The sequence below is a fragment of the Ovis canadensis genome, chromosome 15 (genome assembly GCF_042477335.2).
Source record: "Ovis canadensis isolate MfBH-ARS-UI-01 breed Bighorn chromosome 15, ARS-UI_OviCan_v2, whole genome shotgun sequence".
Classification (NCBI taxonomy): domain Eukaryota; kingdom Metazoa; phylum Chordata; class Mammalia; order Artiodactyla; family Bovidae; genus Ovis; species Ovis canadensis.
Genome location: NC_091259.1, coordinates 84,853,071 through 84,875,135, shown reverse-complemented (window position 1 = coordinate 84,875,135; position 22,065 = coordinate 84,853,071). Strand labels below are relative to the sequence as shown.

Sequence of the window (22,065 nt, the reverse complement as noted above, 5' to 3'; positions counted from 1 at the left end):
TAAAACTTCAAGATGGGTGTATCCTAACTACAGCCTAGATGGATGAGCAACAACTCGAAACAGAAGCATAAACACAAGCAGTAAGGCCCCTCTCAAGGACCCAGGGCTGGATCCGAGGAGAACACAGGGCTTACAGGCAACACCATCTCTGCATGGACGTGCCCTTCAAACAACAGCACGGGGGTGTGCCCCATCGGGAGCCAGGGAGACGCAAACATCGCCCAAACGAAGAAGAAGGGCAGGAGAGGAAACAAGAGAAAGGGACCACTAGTGGCCCTCACTTAAATAAACTGCAGGTTAGGAAGCCCCTCCAGTCATGAAGCTCCTCTTTACAACGTAACCGCTCACAGCGTCAGAGTAGCATTTTGGCGGGTTATCACTGGGACGCCATTTGCAGTCAGTGATGATGATGGCGAGGAGGAGAATGATAAAACAACGGCCTCGGTTACAGCGCGGAGGCGGCAGGAACAGCCGCAGCCCTATTCTGGAGGCTGGCCGGGTCCCAAGGACCACGCCACAGGGCTGTGCACACATCGTCCCATGTGTGCGTCAGAACAATCACGAAGGAGGCGACGGCACCATTTTAAGAAGGAAAAGAAATGTGCTAAGACCTAAATTCTGATTCACACAAGGATTCTGGGAAGATTTTAGAAAAGCAAGTTCTTTTTTTTTTTTTTGGCCATGCCACATGACATATGGAACCTTAGGTTCCTGGACCAGGGATCAAACTTGTGCCCTCTACAGTGGAAGTTTGGAGTCCTAAACACTGGACCGCCGGGGAATTCCTGAGAAAGCAAGTTCTGAACTTTCAATAGTTCAGCAAACAAAGTACATCTTAAAATATCTTTTAAAAATATGTGTGTGTATGTATGTATTTTTGGTGATAAAGATGAAGAATCTGAGGTCTAAGAGGACCAGTGAGGGACTCACCCAGTGGTCCAGTGGTCAAGACTCTGGGCTCCCACGGCAGGAGCCACAGGTTCAGTTCCTGGCTGGAAGGGCCAGGGGCTTCCCTGATGCTTTAGTGGTGAAGATTCCACCTGCTAATGCAGGAGATGCCGGTTCGATTCCTGGGTTCCCTTCAAGCCCAACCAACCTCAATAAATTACTTAGTATTTCTTTTAGGGACTTCCCTGGTGGGTCAGATGGTAAAAGCGTCTGCCTACAATGCAGAAAACCCAGGTTCAATCCCCAGGTCGGGAAGATCCCCTGGAGGAGGCAATGGCAACCCACTCCAGTATTCTTGCTTGGAGAATCCCCATGGACAGAGGAGCCTGGTGGGCTACAGTCCACTGGGTCGCAAAGAGTCGGACATGACTGAGCAACTTCACTTTCACTTTCTTGGGGAACTAAGATCCCACAAGCTGTGTGGTGAGGGCAAAAACATAAATCAATAAACTAAGAGGAAAACTAGCCCTGGGTTACACAGTGAGACAGGGACAGATCCAGGAAGCAAAGCTGGGACTCTGATTTTCAGTCTGGGCTCTTAACCACTACGCCACTGGAGTGCTGCTCAGAGGGCAGACAGAAAGACATGTGTTAAACCAGCTCCCAGGGGAGCCAGGCTATGAGGCCAAGAATAGGGAGTAAAGAGATATAAGTAGTTGCGTTTTACTACTGAAGCCTAGATGAAGTGATCTTAAATACAGTGCACATAAGAAGATATAGGCATTCTCCAAAACCCACAACCTACCCCAAAGGTCTTGCTCATGTGTTTGCACTTTTGGGCACCAGGTACATTTTCGGAATCAGGGAACAAAAATGGACTGGAATGGATGAATTTAACTCAGATGACCATTATACCTACTACTGTGGGCAAGAATCTCTTAGAAGAAATGGAATAGCCTTCACAGTCAACAATGAGTCCGAAATGCAGTACTTGGATCCGGTCTCAAAAATGACAGAATGATCTCTCTTCATTTCCAAGGCAAACTGTTCAATATCACAGTAATCCAAGTCTATGCCCCAACCAGTAATGCTAAAGAAGCTGAAGTTGAATGGTTCAGTGAAGACCTACAAGACTTTTCAGGACTAACATTCAAAAAAGGTGTCTTTTTCATTATAGGGGACTAGAATGCAAAAGTAGGAAGTCAAGAGATACCTGGAGTAACAGGCAAATTTGGCCTTGGATTACAAAATGAAGCAGGGCAAAGGCTAACAGAGCTTTGCCAAGAGAACGCACTGGTCATAGCAAACACCCTCTTCCAAAAACACAAGAGAACTCTTTACACGTGGACATCACCAGATGGTCAATACCGAAATCAGAGTGAATATATTCTTTGCAGCCAAAGATGGAGAAGCTCTATACAGTCAGCAAACATAAGACCAGGAATTGACTATGGTTCAGATCATGAGCTCTTTATTGCTAAATTGAGACTTAAATTGAAGAAAGTAGGGAAAACCACTAGACCATTCAAGTATGACCTAAATCAAATCCCTTATGATTATACAGTGGAAGTGACAAATAGATTCAAGGGATTAGATCTGATAGACAGAGTCCCTGAAGAACTTTGGATGGAGGTTTGTGACACTGTACAGGAGGCAGCCAAGAAAAAGAAATGCAAAAAGGCAAAATGGTTGTCTGAGGAGGCCTTACAAATAGCTGAAAAAAGAAGAGAAGCTAAAGGCAAAGGAGAAAGGGAAAGATATACCCATCTGAATGCAGAGTTCCAAAGAATAGCAATGAGAGGTAAGAAAGCTTTCCTCAGTGATCAATGCAAAGAAATAGAGGAAAACATTACAATGGGAAAGACTAGAGATCTCTTCAAGAAAATTAGAGATACCAAGGGAACATTTCATGCAAAGATGGGCACAATAAAGGACAGAAATGGTATGGACCTAACAGAAGCAGAAGATGTTAAGAAGAGGTGGCAAGAATACACGGAAGAACTGTACAAAAAAGGTCTTCACGACCCAGATAACCATGATAGTGTGATCACTCACCAAGAGCCACACATCCTGGATTGTGAACTCAAGTGAGTCTTAGGAAGCATCACTACGAACAAAGCTAGCGGAGGTGATGGCATTCCAGTTGAGCTGTTTCAAATCCTGAAAGATGATGCTGTGAAAGTGCTGCGCTCAATATGCCAGCAAATTTGGAAAACTCAGCAGTGGCTACAGGACTGGAAAAGGTCAGTTTTCATTCCAATCCCAAAGAAAGGCAATGACAAAGAATGCTCAAACTACTGCACAATTGCACTCATCTCACACGCTAGTAAAATAGTGCTTAAAATTCTCCCAGCCAGGCTTCAGCAGTACGTGGACCGTGAACTATGAACTTCCAGATGTTCAAGCTGGTTTTAGAAAAGGCAGAGGAACCAGAGATCAAATTGCCAACATCCACTAGATCACTGAAAAAGCACAAGAGTTCCAGAAAAACATCTACTTCTGCTTTATTGACTACGCCAAACCCTTTGACTGTGTGGATCACAACAAACTGTGGAAAATTCTTAAAGAGATGGGAATACTAGACCACCCTACCTGCCTCCTGAGAAATTTAAATGCAGGTCAAGAAACAACAGTTAGAAATGGACACGGAACAACAGATCGGTTCCAAACTGGGAAAGGAGTATGTCAAGGCTGTATATTGTCACCCTGCTTATTTAACTTATATGCAGAGCACATCATGAGAAATGCCAGCCTGGATGAAGCACAAGCTGGAATCAAGATTGCTGGGAGAAATATCAATAACTTCAGATACGCAGATGACACCACCCTTATGGTAAAAAGTGAAAAAGAATTAAAGAGCCTCTTGATGAAAGTGAAAGAGGAAACTGAAAAAGCTGGCTTAAAACTCAACATTCAGAAAACTAAGATCATGACATCTGGTCCCATTGCTTCATGGCAAATAGATGGGCAAACAGTGGAAACAGTGACAGAGTTTATTTTCTTGGGAACCAAAATCACTGAAGAAGGTGACTGCAGCCATGAAATTAAAAGACGCTTACTCCTTAGAAGGAAAGTTATGACTAACCTAGACAGCATATTAAAAAGCAGAGATATTACTTTGCCAATCAAGGTCCGTATAGTCAAAGCTATGGTTTTTCCAGTAGTCATGTATGGATGTGGGAGTTGGACTATAAAGAAAGCTGAGCACCAAAGAATTGATGCTTTTGAACTGTGATGCTGGAGAAGACTCTTGAGAGTCCCTTGGACTGCAAGGAGATCCAACCAGTCCATCCTAAAGGAAGTCAGTCCTGAATATTCATTAGAAGGACTGATGCTGAGGCTGAAACTCCAATACTTTGGCCACCTGATGTGAAGAACTGACTCATTAGAAAAGACCCTGATGCTGGGAAAGATTGAAGGCAGGAGGAGAAGGGGATGACAGAGGATGAGATGGTCGGATGGCATCACCAACTCAATGGACATGAGTTTGAGCCAGCTCCAGGAGTTGGTGACGGACAGGGAAAGGTGGCGTGCTATAACCCATGGGATCACAAAGAGTCAGACACAGCTGAGCGACGGAACTGACTGGAGCCATTTTAAAGGGTGAGAAGATAGTGCATACCAGGATCCAGGGGTGAAAATGTCCCACTGTCGGCTGGAGTGGACTGGCCACTCGAACCCATTACAGTTGCTGTTCCAAGCTCTCCTGGGGCTGCGGTCCATGCACTCTTACTGGTTGTAGATGAGAATGTAGTCACATTGCAGCTGGTGCCTAGAACACAGGAAAGGAAAACAAAATGCAAGCTAATAAAACGGCACCCACCACCACCACATACAGGTCGTACAACAGACTTTTAACTATAATTTTGTAAGTGTATCACAGTTCTTTCATCTCCCCTCCCCCACCTTACAATATGGCCTCTACACACAGATATTTTTCTTCTTTTGCATCAGTGATTCGAGCCTGTGCAAGGAACCTACGAACTTATTTACCAAACTGATTAACAAGGAAGAGAAAGCAATTACAGAACTCTTCCTATTGTTTGCGCAGGCTTTGCATAATTACTGTCATTAAGTGAGATTCTCTTTATTAGAAGGTTTCAGCAAGGATGCCCCCTTTGTAATGACACTGTAAGAATATTCTAAGAATTTTATCTTTATGGTTCACAGGCCGAGATTTTACCAACTGGGGGAAAAAAAAAAGTAGTCCTCGAATTTTGATGACAGACAAAAGCCACCGATTTTTATTTTTCAAAGAGGTACATTAAAAAATTACTAAATATTGTTCATTTTATTTCTTACAGAAGTGAATAATGATCAAAAAATTGGTGAGGACATAACCCCAGAGTAAATGGTGCTTTCAACTGAATATATTAAGTTCCATTAAAAATTTCCTACAGAAACCCCATTTTTCTCATTTTACTATAGACCAGGGAGGACGTCAATGGACCAGGAACTAATTAGTAACTGAGACTCAACCCTCCACATGGAAGCACAATATACAGGAGGCTACGTCTGGTTTTCCAAAGATTATATACAAAACCTGTACATCATTTAAAAAATCATGGGGTGATTCAGCAACACAAGAAAATGCTTACAGGGTAACAGTACATGAAATAAATATACATCATACTACATTATGAAAACTAAGTTGTCTGTTAAAAAAAAAAATCACCCACAAATGTAGGCTAGAAAAAAAAATTATATTTGTCAGGGTTGCACAACTGATCAAATTTTTTCTTTCATTTGCTGTTTCCACCCTCACCCCACTTCCAAAGAAATACTGGAACTAAGCGAGTTTTAGCAAATTAGCATCTTCTGCTATTTTTCACTGTCCTGTTAATATTGATGCGTCCATTAGGGGGCAGTAGCGAACAGCACACGAGCAGAGTGGGCCGTGGTACTTACTACAGTCACCTGTGCACAGGATCTGTAACAGAAAAAGAAAATGGAAGTCAGTAGATTCCTCCAGCCTGGGCAAACTGCAAATCAGAAATAAAGCAGATGAAAATTTAATGACTGGGGTGGGGTGTTAAGAAATGCATTAAGCAAAGGCCTGCCAACCAGGGTTAGGGTGTGAGGCCATTGAACGTGGGAATTCAGGGTAAGCGCCAGCCATCTGCAAACAACGGATGAACTCAGTTATAGGGAGACCAAACGGCTGCTGGCTACCCAGCGTTTCTTCCCCTGGAAACACCCAATAAGAGCAGCTCCCCAGGTCCGCGCTCCTTCCCGTCATTACACTGTACTCTGAGGCAAAAGGACACCGCAACAGGAGATTCTTTGGACCAAAAGAAAGAAGGCAGGGCCATCCCCACCCCTATCGCCCCTTCCCCAGAGCCACTTTGGGTCGAGAACGGAGGATATGAAGCCAGGTGGCAGCAGAAATCCACCGTGTTAGAGATGTTCACTGCGCAAAAGGTCATCTTCTATCAGCAGGCGGCAGGAATCTTTTTAAAAATCATTCGGCAAACGACTTTGTGAGGAATAAATGTTTGAACCAGAGGGTGTCTCCATCTGCCATCTGTTTAGATCCCTGAGGATCCTCAAAGATATTTATCAAGTCCCTATTATTTCCCCACACTTTAAAAGCCTAAATTAATTCAAGATTGTTCAACCTGTTGTTTAGTAAAATCACACCTTTCTGGTTAGTGGGATATTTCCAACTACAGCCCTTGTAAAGTGGAAAATAATCAAAAGAGACTCCAGTGGAAAAAACATCCTCAAACCTCCCATCACACTTAGAATAAAATGCAAACTCTTAACCACAGCCTACAGGTTCCCTCTGTTATCACCTCTCATGCCCTTTGCAATGTTCTTGAAGCTGGTTCTCCGCGGGAGCCTTTATGCACTGATTCCCTTCTCCAAAAACACTCTGCCCTCACCCCCCACCCCGCCATCCAGACCTTCCCAGATGGTGCCAGCAGCCGATGGAAATGAGCCCCAGTCACACTGCTTGACTGGTGCGTTTTCTCCCAGCCTTCACCTGAGTCATCGTCAGTCTCCTCCGACTGAAATGCACACTCCAGGAGAGAAACTGCGTCTGTGCCCACGCCTAGGCTATTACACACGGTAGGCACTCAGTACGTGGCACGAAGGAAAGAACGAGCCTCTCATTCTGCAGAGGAGCCAATCTCTAAGGCCCAGTGAAGGGAAAGATTTGCCCAAGGTTCCACAGCAAGGACAAGGCCAAGGCCGGTCAGGTCCCAGGAGCCCGATTACTCAGCCCCGTATTCCTCCCACTTATCCCACAAGTTTGCGCTTATCAAATGGAGAAAACAAGAACATTCGCTCTCGTCTCATGAGGTAGATGGGCAGAAGGGGGGCCTGGCCCCAGCCCTGTCTCCCAGTGACCCAGGCACCAGGACTCAAAGGAATCCAGCATTCCTCCTCTCCTCACTCCCTGCCAGCCTGTGGGATGGAGTGCCAGGGGGCAGGAGCGGGGAGGCAAGGGGTGGGCGAGCCCTGTTGATTTCCCTTCCTGCTCACACCCCACTCTCAGACTTTCCATTCCCACCACCGCCATGTAGCCTTCAACCCGCCTCATCTCAGGCCTAAGCGTTTCCAGCTTGCCTTCCTCCCTCCAGCCCTCACCCTCACTCTATGCTCCGCACCCCATGCCATCCAGGATGGACCACACAAGGGAGAAAAAGGAGGAACAGGTCGCTAGGTAAGCAGCACAGGGCAGTACACTTTTTTTTTTTTTTTTTTTTTTTGCCCTGGAGTTGTGACCCTCAGGTGGCACGTCCCAGCCCTTTACAATGTTACCATCTCTCTGCCTGGGCATCTGTGGGCTGTGTCCTCACCGGGAAGCCATTCAACCACCCATCCATGCCACCAAATATTGCCTAAAGCAATAAAGATCTTGTCTTCAAACTGTTTACAGGAAAGGAAGGGAAATGAGACACGTCTGTAAATCAGTCAGTCAAGGTAGAAAGTACTGACATTTAACAAGCAACTCTTGAGCGCCCGTGTGTGCCAAGCACTGGGCTAAAACCTCAGAACCAAAGCAGACAGGCCTCGAGTCCCGGGCCCCATGGTGGAGCGAGGGAGGGAGGGGACGGATGGAGCGAGCCCTGGGGTCGGTACCACCTGCAGAGGGAAGTCAGGGGAGGCACACCAGGAAGGGGAAGAGCGTCTGTGCATGTCAGTCTGGGTCCTCTGCAGTCCGAGACTTGGCAAACACTGACTGGCTGCTGGTCACAACACAGGACAACGTGTCAAAGAGCTCTGAGTTCTACAGATGAAATTCCAAGAGTCACAGTCATGACCAAACGCAAGTTTCCCAAGATTAGAATCATGCTTTGACTCTGTATTCTCAGCGCCTTTGACCCAATACGCACAGAGCACTGTTCTGAGTGCTTTCAGACACTAACTCATTCACTCTTCCCAACAGCCCTAAACAGGAGGCACAGGTCCCTACTGAGCCATAGCACCAGGGTCTGAACCCAGGCAGTCTGACTCCAGTCTGCGTCCTAAACCACTAGCTTCCAACAGAAAGCAACTGGCAAGAAATGTGCTAGAACTAAGGGAAGGTTTAAACATTAACTTCAAAAGATATTCTCAGGGTGCCTCTTTGACAAATCCAGACACAGTTTCTCCTGGCAACCTTCCCAAAGACCTTATATGCCAGGTGTACACACCAGCTGGCATCTTTTTGAGGCTCATGATGAAACAGTAGCTAGAGTGACATCACCCTAGCTCACGTGGCTTCATGTCTTTCCCAGCTTCATTCCCTCACCTTGACCTCAATGGGCCTTGACTTTCCAAATGAAGCCTCAGCAGCTTAGTCCTTGCCTTAGGACTCAGGGAATCTAAAACGAAGGACAAGGGCACCTAAGAGAAATCTGCAAGGGGTCTCTTGGGGGAATACTTCTTCTCTAATAAAAAGGAAATGCATGGAAGGAAATACCATCCTGCTTTGCTGGACTTCAGCAGATCTGCCCGTGATGCCTGGCGCTTCTGCAGCCACTGTGTGACAAGGAGGGAAGAACTCACCCACCAGCTGAGGACGGCTGATGTGGAAAGAAAGAAAACACTTGGATCCTTGCACTGCCAAATCAAGCAATTCTAGACTCTTTCTACTTCCGAACTTCTTGGCTGGGGAGATGTAATACCCCTTTAAATTTAACTACTTTTGTTTGGGTTGTCAAAGGTTTGCAACCAAAAGAACGCTCTTTGGAACACTAGTTGACACTATAATGAGTACAAAGCTAGACGATTAATTTTCACAGTAACCTTCATTTTTATAGATAAAGAAAGTGAAAGGTCAGTGACCTGTCATCCAGGGTCACCAAGCAGGTCAGTGAGAGGCAGACACAGGAGGCCAGTCCAGGCCCCAAACTCTTCCACTGACCACAGGCCAAAAGGACCCTTGCAAACAGTACCCCACGAGACACACGGCATGGGGGACACCTCATGAGTACTTTTTAAAAGAATGCAACAGAAAGGGCCTCCCCGTTGGCTTAGCGGATAAAGAATTCACCTGCAATGCAGGCGGCGCAGGAGATGCGGTTCAATCCCTGGGTTGCGAAGATGCCCTGGAGAAGGAAATGGCAACCCACTCCAGTCTTCTTGCCTGGGAAATCCCATGGACAGAGGAGCCTAACGGGCTACAGTCCAAAGGGTTACAAAGAGTCGGACACGACTGAGCGCGGTCCCTCTCATTCCAGTCATTCAGTCAACAGAAATAAACTTAGCTCAGAGGAGCACAGCTGTGCCTGGGGGCGAGATGGGAGAAAACAAGTTTCCACAGATTCCTACACTGAGCACCAGAGTTAACTGCAGGAAACTCTGCAGTGGGGACAACTTTCCGGCAGTGACAACTAAGCACGGTGACGAGAATGACTGCAGCTCCTTCCCCTTCTAAAGGGACACCCGGAGGCACCGGTGGTCGCTCGTCAGGAAGGCCTGCATAGAAACCGCCCTGCCTGCAAGTTGCTGTTGTTCTTAGTTACTAAGTCGTGTCCGACTCTTTGTGACCCATGAACTGCTGCACGCCAGGCTCCCCTATTCTTCACTGTGGAGTTTGCTCAAACTCATGTCCACTGAGTCAGTGATGCTCTCTAACCAAGTCATCCTCTGTCGCCCTCTTCTCCTCCTGCCCGCAATCTTTCCTAGCATCAGGGTGTTTTCCAAAGAGTTGACTCTTCGTATCAGATGCCCAAAGTATTGGAGCTTCAGCATCAGTCCTTCCAGTGAATATTCAGGGTTGAATTTCTTTAGGATTGACTGGTTGGATCCCCTTGCAGTTCAAGGAACTCTCAAGAGTCTTCTCCAGCATCACAATTCGAAAGAATCAATTCTTCAGCCTTCTTTATGGTCCAACTTGCACACCTGTACATGACTACTGGAAAAACCAGAGCTTTGACTAGACAGACCTTTGTTGGCAAAGTGATGTCTCTGCTTTTTAATATGCTATCTAGGTTTATTAAAAGTCATAGCTTTTCTTCCAAGGAACGTATCTTTTAATTTCATGGCTGCAGTCACCTTCCGCAGTGACTTTGGAGCCCAAGAAAATAAACTCCGTCACTGGTTCCACTTTTTCCCGTTTTGTTTGCCATGAAGTGATGGAACTGGATCCCATGATCTTAGTTGTTTGAATGCTGAGTTTTAAGTCAGTTTTTTCACTCTCCTCTTTCACCCTCATCGAGAGGCTCTTTAGCTCCTCTTTACTTTCTGCCACTATAGTCATATCATCTGCGTATCTGAAGTTGTTGATATTTCTCCCGGCAATCTTGATTCTAACTTGTGCTTCATCCAGCCTGACATTTTGCATGATGTATTCTGCAAAGAAGTTAAACAATCAGGGAGACAGTATACAGTCTTGACATACTCCTTTCCCAATTTTGAACCAACTCATTGTTTCATGTCCAGTTGTAATTGTTGCTTCTTGGCCTTCATACAGCTTTCTCAGGAGGCAGGTAAGGTAGGCACTCCCATCTCTTAAGAATTTTCCACAGTTTCTTGTGATCCACACTGTCAAAGGCTTTAGCATAGTCAAGGAAGCAGAAGTAGATGTTTTTCTGCAATTCCCTTGCTTTTTCTATGATCCAATGGATGTTGGCAATTTGATATCTGGTTCCTCTGCCTTTTATAAATTCAGCTGGCACATCTGGAAGTTCTCGGTTCACATAGTGTGGAAGGCTAACGACGAATTTTGAGCATTACCTTGCTAGCATGTGATAGTGTGAACATTCTTTCGCATTGCCATTCTTTGAGACTGGAATGAAAACTGACCTTTTCCAGTCCTGTAGCCACTGCTGAGTTTTCCAAATTTGCTGGCATGTTGAGTGCAGCACTTTCACAGCATCATCTTTCAGGATTTGAAAGAGCTCCACTGGAATTCCATCACCTCCACTAGCTTTGTTTGCAGTGATGCTTCCTAAGGCTCACTTCACCTCACATTCCAGGATGTCTGGCTCTAGGTGAGTGGCCACACCATCGCAGTTTTCTGGGTCACTAAGACCTTTTTTGTATGGTTCTGTAGATTTTCGCAACTTCTTAATCTCTTCTGCTTCTGATAGGTCCATACTATTTCTGTCCTTTATTGTGTCCATTCTTGCATGAAATGTTCCCTTGGCATCTCTGATTTTCTTGAAGAGGTCTCTAGTCTTTCTCATTGTACTGTTTTCCTCTATTTCTTTACATTGCTCACTTATAGGCTTTCTGATCTCTCCTTGCTGTTCTCTAGAACTCTGCATTCGGTTGGGTATATCTTTCCCTTTCTCCTTTGCCTTTAGCTTCTCTTCTTTTCTCAGCTATTTGTAGGGCCTCCTGGGACAACCATTTCACCTTTTTGCATTTCTTTTTCTTTGGAAGGGTTCTGGGCACTGCTTCCTGTACAATGTTACAAACTTCCATCCATAGTTCTTTAGGCACTCTGTCTACCAGACCTAATCTCTTGAATCTATTAGTTACCTGCACTAATCATGAGGGACTTGATTCAGTCATACCTGAATGGCTTGCAAGGGCCCTTCTTCAACCTGGGCCCTCACCCACAGCTCAGTTCCAGGTAGGGAAAGAAGCAAGCATTCCACAGGCTCCATCTCATTTAACCCTCACACAAGTCTGTGAAAAAGGAATGATCATTCCCATTCTGCAGATGAGAACACTAAGGCCAGAGAATGCCTTAGGTCACAAAGCTCAGAAACTCCCTGGCTGGCTGTTACGAACCTGCCCCAGGCACAGGAGTGAGAAGTGCTTCACAGTGAAGGAAAAAAATGGCACTTTCCACTTGCTACCTTCCTCTGGGCAGAAATTAAACCAGATAAAGTGTGTAGAGCCAGCCCACGAGCAAGGGGCAGCTCTTGCTCACAGTCTTCTCCCTCTTGGCTTAAGGAGACCCAGCAGGGAGTGATGAATGAGCCCACCCTGTGGCAAGGACTCCGGGGACACCAGAAGTCACAGTCCCGGTGCTCAAACAGACAAAGAGGGCGGCGTTTGCATAAAAGATGGTGGGGGTTAACAGCCGCACCAGTCTCAATAGCTTGAAGGTGGAGACAACCCACAGTCCACTGGCAGATAAGCAGAATGTGTACACATGTGCAAGGGACACTGTTCAGCCTGAAGAAGGAAGGAAACTCTGATATATGCTACAATGAGGATGGATGCAAAACCATGACGCCAAATGAAGGAAGTCAGACACAGGAGCAAACAGACTGTGGCTCCATTTAAACAAAACGTCCAGAAGAGGGAAATCCACAGAAACAGAAGGCAGAACTAGCGGGTGCCAGGGGGCAGAAGATGGGAAGGGAGAGTGATTGCCCACAGGTACTGGCTTTTCTATGGGCGGACAAAAATGTTCTGAAACTATAATGGAGGTGGAGGTTACACAGCCTGGTCAGTGTACTAAATGTCACTGAACTGCAGACTTTATAATGGCTCATTTTACGTTATGTGAATATCACCCCAATTTAAAAAAAAAAAAAAGGTAGTGAGTAGGTGACTATGTATCATCAAGCTGAGCCACTGGGAAGGCGGAGCGGAAGGTTGCTTCTAGCAGGACGAGGTTGGGGAGGGAGGAGAAGAGGAAGGTAATAAATGGGAAGGTTTTAAAAGGTGGATTTGGACTGGGAGAAGGGGGAATGAACCTCCCTGAACCAGACATTAGGTAGCATGAGCTAGGCAGGGCTTCCCAGGCGGCGCTAGCGGTAAAGAACCCGCCTGCCAATGCAGGAGACCCGAGAGATGCGGGGTCAATCCCTGGGTCAGGAAGATCCCCTGGAGGAGGGCATGGCAGCCCAGTCCAGTACTCTTGCCTGGAGAATCCCATGGACAGAGGAGCCTGGCAGGCTACAGTCCATGGGGTCTCAAAGAGTCGGAGTCGACTAAAGGAACTCAGCACACAAGCCACGCACACCGTGATCTGGCACTGCTAACCTCCAGAACTGGGAGAAAATAAAAAAGAAAACATGAGCTGAAGCGTCTGACCAGAAGCACAGTGGGGACCTCCACTTCCGGATGCATTCTGAGGATAAAAAGGAAGGAACTCAAGTTTACTTGGCACCCACAGCATGCCGGGCACTGAGCTGGGCTTGCTGTGGCCTTTGTCCGAGCACAGACTCATGGAATCTTGGCTAAGAGCCTGGGCTCTGGAACCAGACCGACCGCCTGGGTGAAGTCATTCAGGGCCACCACTTACTGGCAGTGTGACTTTGGGCAGGTAGCTTAACAGCTCTGTCCCTTGGTGTCCACATCTACGAACAGGGATGAAATGAAATAAAACGATCTCTTTAGCCACTATTACTACCATCATTACCTTGAATCTTCGGAGCAACTCTGCAAAGTATTTTATCTCTATTTTACAGATGACAACACCAAAGCTCAGACTCTACTGATATAACCAAAAGGCAATTTGAAACACATCCTTTCCAAAGTGTATACATAGTTGAACAAGAACCCAGTTACAGAGGTGGGCACGGAGGCCCAGAGGCACTCAGGGGCTTACCCAGCCAGTGAGGAAGTACCAAAAACAACCCAGGTTTTGACCTCAGCCACTCCAGCCAAGACTCCCCAAAGCCTTCTCTCCTGGGAGGCAGACCTGGATACAGTCCTCATAGCCCACCCACGTTCCTGCTTTCCCCCTGCAAAGTCGCCTGTACAGGTGGCCCAAGACTTCTGCAGGCCCCCAAAACTGGGCTAACAGGGCCCAGAGAGTAGGGGGACTACGCTCACTGTCCAAGGAGGAAGACATACCAACATGCGAGAAAAGACTCTAAGACTGTCCTCAGTCTGCCAAGGACTTCCAGTTACTGAGCTACGCCAGGGACAGCAGACAGTGGTCCACCCATTGGTCAACCAGATGGCCGAGCATTGCCGACACCCAAGAACACCCAACACTGCCCAGCAGCCTTCTCCTGCTTCTTTTCTAAGGAGCAGACCCTCACTGTCCAGACGTCCAGCCTTTATCATCATCCCCCTGCCCCAGGGATGTGCTCTTCCTTCACAGCCTCCTCTGGTCACGCTGATGAGCCAAACCCTCTTTGGGAACCACCCCCAGTCCTGAAACTTTGGTTCCAGTCACAGGGGTCTTCCTCCACGCCCAGAGAAAACAAAACTGCTAATACCGCCCTCGGTACCATCCCAACTCAGCCAAAGCTACAGTCATCACACCAGTGGTCCACGTTGAACGCTGGATTCTCCTACCAAACACCTAAATCACAGGGATCTCACTAGCTACATTCATCTAAAATTTCTAAACGCCCCCCAGTTCCTCTTCAGGTAAACATTCCTCCTAGATACACACCAAAACAGACTTGTACATGTTCTCCTCCCCCTCTCCAAGTATTGGGTTGGAATGAACTTTTTGGCTAACCCAATACCTCTGTGACTGCGCCATCACACCTGTCTCCCAGTTCATAAACTCCCTCCCTTCATCCTTTGTGGGTACACTCAGCGGTCATGGCCTGACGATGCTTGGGTGTCGAATGCACCTGGACTTCCCACTTCCACACTGCGGCCACCCAAAAACAAACCTCATAACCCTCAGCCCAAACAGAAGACAGCACTGTCCTTGGGCTGAAACAAACCATTTCCCCTTTTCTATCTTGAAGCTCGCAGTGTACACACACACACACACACACACACACACACACTTGTTTGCAGTATGTTTGTATCTCTGTCCTGTCCGTGTATCACCATGATGCTATCTACAATCTCTCATTTGAATATAAAAGCCCAATAGCTAAACTGAAGCTCTTTGTGCACAACCAGCCCTATCCCTTCACCCGCACACCTGGCTGCTTCTCTCCATCTCTCCCTTCAATGCATAGTGGAAAGTTAATACAGAACTGCTAGATTACCCCTCCTAAAACATGCCAGTGTTCATGGGGAGCCTGGCAGGGACAGATGACACGCTACCAGGGTAACTGAGGAGAGTTTCAAAGGGTCTGTTTACAAGGGTGTGAGGGGAACCCAGCAAGGGCTGGGTGAGAGTTTTAGCAGCCGTGGGACCAAACAAGGGAAGGGGCTGAGGGGCCAGCCCAGCAGGAAGCTGCGGATCAAGGGCAATCATGGTATAGCCCAAGGAGGGCAGCCTCCTCCTGGCAGGCGGAGCCGGGTGGAGATGAGTGGGTGGGGAGGCAGGGGCCCGCAGCTGCACACAGACGGGCCGAAGCAGAGATCATGTCACATCACCACGGAGGTTCACCACTGCGAACCTGGCTGGCACGGCCCAGAGAGGTGATCAGGAGGCTGAGGTCCCACTGCCCCTGGCACTGTGAGCTCAGGGACCTGGCTGGGTCTCACCGAGCCATCCATTCCATCTGCTGGAAAGCCACAGACGGACACATGCGGTCCACAGCCCACATCGGCATTCTCTGGGGCGCTAATGAAACCAGGTTGCTAAAGGTCCAACCTCATAGCCTTCCTCCTGCCTCAACAAACTCCGAAGAGGCTACCAGACAACTCTCTGGATGACCTTCTATGACCCCTCCAGCCCCAGGAGCTCCCCAGGCTCTGAGTCCCTTTCAGCCCCAGCCATTTGTGCCCTTCCCTGGAGCCCTGGCACGGCACCAGGCCCTGGGCTGCATGATACCAGGGCACATAAAGTGGTTCGGACTCACCAAGAGCCTCGGGCAGGAACAACATCAAAGACGATGATGCAATGCCGAGAGGGAGCCAGGAGCCCCCCAGCTGGAGGGTAGGTGGTGCTGAGGGAGGGGAGACACAGAGGGAGGCACACAGGTGGCTTGAGAGTGATCCCACGCGGGAACTTCACGCTAGTGGAGTCGACTTCCAGTAATATGGACTAAGCCCTTAGCTACTGGCCAACAATTTCACTACAGGTATCCCATTCATCATCGCCTTCCAGAGGCTTACGGCAAGGACCTGGGAGGCAGGAACTGTGTTGATCCCCATTATACAGATGAAGAAACTAAGCCTTGGAAAAGCTAAGTTCCTGACCCAGAATCCTATAGCTAGTAAGACCAAGGTTCCGGCTCAGGTCTATCTGACTCTGAAGCTCTGTACCTTAATGACTCCAGGGAGCCCTAAGCTAGTTCGTATCCTGGACAAATCTCACCTGAGGCCACAGAACCCAAACGCACTTCTGGGGCAGCACGCCACAAACCCTGCCTGTCACAGACCCTGTGGTCAGGTCCCATCCATCTATTAAATGGGCTAGATGAAGAAGGATTCTGCACTGTTCTCAAAAGGAGCAGAGTCTGAGGGTAAATTCACAGAGCCTGGATTTCAACAAGTGACACAGCCTCAGGTTTTCTATTACAAACGTTCAGAGTTTCGGGGTGGGTAATAAGTGACTGAATAACACAATGGGTAACAATAGATTCTTTATCCTTCTAAAACCAAGCCCACACACCATATGACAATAGTTATTTTTACCCACTGACGTAATTAACCAAAATGTGAACTGCGTCAAGCGATTTTCAAAATCAAACAGCATTTTATGGGATTCGGTGCAGGCACACATTCCAGTCCTGACGGCCATCGTTCTTCCACTTACCTCCCTTTAAAACTGGGATAAAAAGGTAAATCACTGGAACTTCCCTGGTGGTCCAGTGGTTAAGACTCCATGCTTGTACTGCAGGAGGGCACAAGTTCCATCCCTGGCAGGGGAACGAAGATCCCACGTGCCACATGGCCCGGTCTGCAATTTTGTATATCAATTATAGCTGAGTAAAGCTTTAAAAATCTGCGCTGCTTTCACTTTAAAAAGACGGTAAATCTGATAGAAAAGCTGGAAAGGCTGAACACTCCCTCTGAACCCAGAAGCCAGGCCATTGACACCTTTATGGGAAACTTCCCAGAAGACAGGTGTGACATCGTGGGGCAGCCTTAACACCCAGCATCCGTTTCCATCCTAGAGTCCCCAGGCGGGGAGAGGCAGACCAACAGGCAACACGGCAAGCGGTCCCCACAGCACAAGACATCAGGCAAAGCAAGCTGAGAGCGGGCTGGCCCACTCTGCCTCATAGGCAAATATACGACTCTCTGAACTTGACACTGCCATCAAAAGAGACTGCGGAGAAGGGTCAGCATAATCCCTAATTTTGTGCCCCAAGAAAAGTCAGGTGAGGCTTTGACACAAGGAGTAAGCAACAACTACCAGCTGGCTCATCTTCTGCCTCTTGGGGCAGCTGAAGGCATGATGAACATTTCCCTTCCAAAGAAGAGAGGAAAAAGTAACTAGAGGGGCTATTTTGGTGAGGCTGTGTGAACTCTGAGATGCAGAGCTGAAGATGAACTTGAAAACCCCAGGCCAGAAGTTTCCATGGGTATTTTTAGCAGCAGAACTATTTCTTTTACAAAGAATCTTATGAAGAACTATATGCATAGAGTTCCACATATCATATATACCTACGTAGGTATAAATGTCTATGTGTGTCTATGTGTCCTAGATTAAAAGCAATCTTTTCATTATACATTCAAAGTTCAAGTTACCTTGTTCTTATTTTCAATATAATAGATGCATAATCAAGACCCTGGATTCTCCAATGTATTAAAAATTGGTGTAACACATAAGTGTTTGCATTACAGTTCATTGGAAGGGGTTGGAGATGGGGTGGGGTGTATTTTTTTTTTAAGGAAACTCACAGGAAACACTTATGGAATCCCCAACAAGCCTCAAGGGACACACTTTGTAAACAACTAATCAATCTCCCCTTTGACTTCATGATGGAAGCTGAGAACAGTCCGAAGTGGTTCAGCAACTAAACGAACCTGACCCAGCCCTGACAGTAAAGCATGAAGCAGGGCTCACCTCCCCGTCTCATGAGAGCGTCAGAGCTGGCAAGAGCCAGGCCCCCGTCTGAGCCTCTCTCCCACATCACACGCCAAATCCCGGGCTCCAAAGTTAGAATTCCACTGTGCAAATCTAGCCCACTGACATGTTTTATTTAATCTACAGAGTTGTTGCTTTTTTTTTTTTATTTACCTCCATTAGAACACTGTTCTATTTCCCCCGTTGTACTTTTTTTCCAACTTTGATATAATTGACCAAAAAAAGATTATATGTATTTATGGTATAAAACATAATGATTTGCCACAGTGTTTCTTAAAATCTTAAGTGAAGACTTTAAAATTGGGAGACAGCATGTTTTCAAGTACTGATTTTTAGCTTCTCAGAGGAAAAAAAAAAAAAGGCGAAGAAGATCTGGCCACATGTAAGCAAGGAGTCAGGATTCCCTGGTAGTTCAGCGCTAAAGAAGCCAGCTGCCAATGCAGGAGATGCAAGTTCGATCCCTGGGTAGAGAAGATCCCCTGAAGGAGGCAATGGCGACGCACTCCAGCGTTCTTGCCTAGAGAACCCCATGGACAGAGGAGCCTGGTGGGCTACAGCCCATGGGGGCCGCAGAAGAGTCGGACACGACTGAGTGATTAAACAACAACAACGAAAGCAAAGCGCTGCATCCGCGCATCAGCTGCCCCCTCACTGGGGCAAGCGCTTGGAGTTCCCCGCCACCCCCTAGCACCGTCACCTCAAAGCTGGACTCGCGGCAGCTGCCGAGCAGCATGGCGCCCACACTCTTCACCTTCTCTATCACACAAGAGCATATTAAAGATGGAGAGGCACCGTGACTTCTCAGCGCTTGGCACGTTCCATTCATTTGTGTTCCCCGCAGGTCGACCACGTGTGCGTCTTCTGACCACTAACTGCAGTGCAGTTTGTAAACTTCACAGGTTGCAATTATTCGTGATGTTTACCTTTTAACTTTCTCTCTTAGGAAGAGACCTCTGGCCAATGTCAGATGCAAAACAGACCATTTCGCCTGCCCCTAGATTCTCTGTTCAGGCTTTCCTGGCAGCTCAGTGGTAAAGAATTCATCCTGCCAGTGCCAGAGACAGGGTTTCGATCTCTGGGTCGGGAAGATCTCCTGGAGGAGGAAATGGCCACCTACTCCAGTGTTCTTGCCTGAGAAATCCCATGGACAGAGGAGCCTGGCGGGTTACAGTCCGTGGGGTTGCAAAGAGTCGGGCACAACCGAGACACAAACAGCAAATTCTCCACTCATCCCCTGACCTGCTCCCCCACGCCACTACCGCCCGCCCAAAGGAGCAAAGAGAGAGAAGGGAGTTCACCTCTCCGTTGAAGATTTTCACTTCCCACTCTTGAACCTGAATAAAACCACTCCATAAATCCCACTGCTTCCCTCCAGCACCACCTGTCCACCTTAGAGTACTGATCAAAATAGCTGAGAGCCACCATTCACTAGGGCTTCCCTGGCGGCTCAGGCAGTAAAGGACCTGCCTGCAGTGCGCGAGACGGGTTCAATCCCTGAGTCGGGAAGACCCCCTGGAAGAAGGGCGTGGCAACCCACTCCAGTATTCTTGCCTGGAGAACCCCATGGACAGAGGAGCCTGGTGGGCCACAGTCCACGGGGTCACGAAGAGTCAGACACGACTGAGCACACTTCCTTTCAGCCCTGACTGAGGGCCTGCTGTGTTCAGGGCCAGCTCCTCGTGGACACCTCCCCATCCCCACCCTGCCCCAACCTGGGTGCATCCACAGCGCACCCTTCCCAGCTCCCCAGCCCCCCTCAGCTCTCCCCCTCTCTCCCAGAAGCACACTGACCATCGGGACCCCCAAGTGCCAGCCTGGTGAGCTCTGCCTTCAGCTGACCACAGATGATAAGGGGTCTCTCATTATCTATGAAAAACGGCCCAAAGGTCAAGGGTGGATTCTGTCTCTGAGGCCACAAGGACCAATAGAGATTTCAACAGGCCCAGAAGCTCCTCACACCCTGCTAGAGTTCATCCTGAAGTAACCCTATGTGCTAGCAAAGTTTGCAGCAAGAGGTTCCCACAAGCCAAACCACCACCCCACTGATTTCCCCCCCGCCGCACTTGCCCAAAACAGGAGGGCAGAGAGTGGGGTGGGGAAGAAAATCTACAGGGCCTGGAGTCAGTTCTGGATTTGAATCCTGGTGTGTTCAATTGTCAAGTCATGTCCAACTCTTTGTGACCCCGTGGACTGCAGCAGGCAAGGCTTCCCCATCCTTCACTACTAGCTCCCAGCATTTCCTCAAACTCATGTCCATTGAGTCGGTGATGCCGTACAAACATCTTATCCTCTGCTGCCCCCCTTCTCCTCCTGCCTTCAATCTTTTCCAGCATCAGGGTCTTTTCCAGTGAGTCAATTCTTCACATAAGGTGGCCAAAATATTGGAGCTTCAGCTTCAGCATCAATCCTTCCAATGAATATTCAGGGTGGATTTCCTTTAGGATTGACTGGTGTGAATCCTGGTCTTGCTAGCTATTAGTAAGGAGTCTGGAGGCCAGGGAGCTCACCTCTTGGAACTCTTTTCACCTGTAAGTTATCGTCTACTCTATAGGCTTGACGTGGGGGTTAAGTAGCACACAGTAGGCACTCCCTAAACAGCAGCAAAGATCAGTCAGCAAGTGGGAGCACACAGGAATTGAGAGAAGACACTCCGGTGTCCAGCCAACCAGCTGCACGCACCTGAACCAGCTCCCTATCCTCTTTCAGCGACTACAGTAACCACCTTCCTGAGCAAGGGAGGGGGCAAAAGAGTTAGCAGAACCCGAGAGAGGGGTACCTGGAGTTCATCTGTGTGTGTTTGATAACTTTCATAACTTAAAAAAATAAATGGTTTAAGCAGTATTTACCTCACAGGATGACTTTGACAAGCCTTAAATGATACAATCCATGCAAAGCACTTAACAGAAAGCGGGGGCCCAATAAATATTAGCTAGTATTACCATTATCACCCCCAAGCAGAAGCTGGGAAAGGAAGGTTCAAGAGGTGATATGTGGGGAGGGGTGAGCTGTCGCAACAAAGCATAAGAGAAAGCAGAACCAGGGAGTGTTGCAACTCACACAGAAACAAGGACAGCAGAGAGAGCAAACGGGCATCCGGGATTCTGGTGCATGTTAGGAAGAAATGGGGCTGAAATTCTCAGACCGACTGCAATCTCAACTCTCGCCAGCCATCAGGGCCAGAGTGGCACCAAGACCATCCTGCTTCTGCAAACCCACTGTCCACCCTGCTCCCCACGAGGCCAGCGAAATGAGAGCGCAGGACCCAGCCTGGGTCCTCCCCACCCGCCAGGACAGTCTCGGGGTGGCCTTCATAATCACAGGTGGTGGTGATTAAGTCAGTTTTTACAGAGATTTTCCTGCCTACCATATTCTCCTTCAATTAAAAAGTGCTTCCATCTCTGGAACAACCAGACAACTGTTCCCCAAATCAGTTTTTAACTAACCTAAATACAACCACCACCACCACAAAAAAGATTTTTCAAGGCAAAGTCATACCACTGTCTTCTCTAAAAGACAGATCTTTGATAAAACGCTACCTGAGCGAATCCCTCAAGGCAGGTACTATCAAGCCAGTGAGGTCACAGAGTAAACACTTTCATTTAATACCCAAGCAGTGAAACGAGAATGCGGAATCATAAAATACTGATTATCAGCAGAGCCTACCCACAAATGGTGAGGGTGAGACAGCAATGGGAGGTGACCGATTTTCAACATCTCCTAAAGCCTGATGAACATGCTCCATCGGAGGTTGGCAAACTGTGTCCGTAAAAGGCCAGACAGTATATGTTTTAGGCTTTTGCAGGTCTTATGGCTCTGCTGTTATACCGGGAAATCAACCACTTACAATGTGCAAAGTAACAACCGTGGCTCTGTCCCATTACAACTTTAGTTATGAGTATTAAACTTGTATTTCAAATAATTTTTGCCTGTCATCA

General features: G+C 47.7%; 1 protein-coding gene across 2 annotated transcripts in view; it reads right to left on the bottom strand.

Moving 5' to 3' along the window:
• The window catches only part of PTPRJ (protein tyrosine phosphatase receptor type J), a 174,884-nt gene that overhangs the window by 45,767 nt on the left and 107,052 nt on the right, over positions 1-22,065 (bottom strand). For both annotated transcript variants that reach the window (XM_069554147.1, XM_069554146.1), the window contains exons 2-3: positions 5,797-5,818; positions 4,511-4,660 (exon numbers count right to left, since the gene is read on the bottom strand). In XM_069554147.1, coding sequence (XP_069410248.1) covers positions 4,511-4,660; positions 5,797-5,818 — 172 coding nt within the window. The remainder of the gene's footprint in view (positions 1-4,510; positions 4,661-5,796; positions 5,819-22,065) is intronic.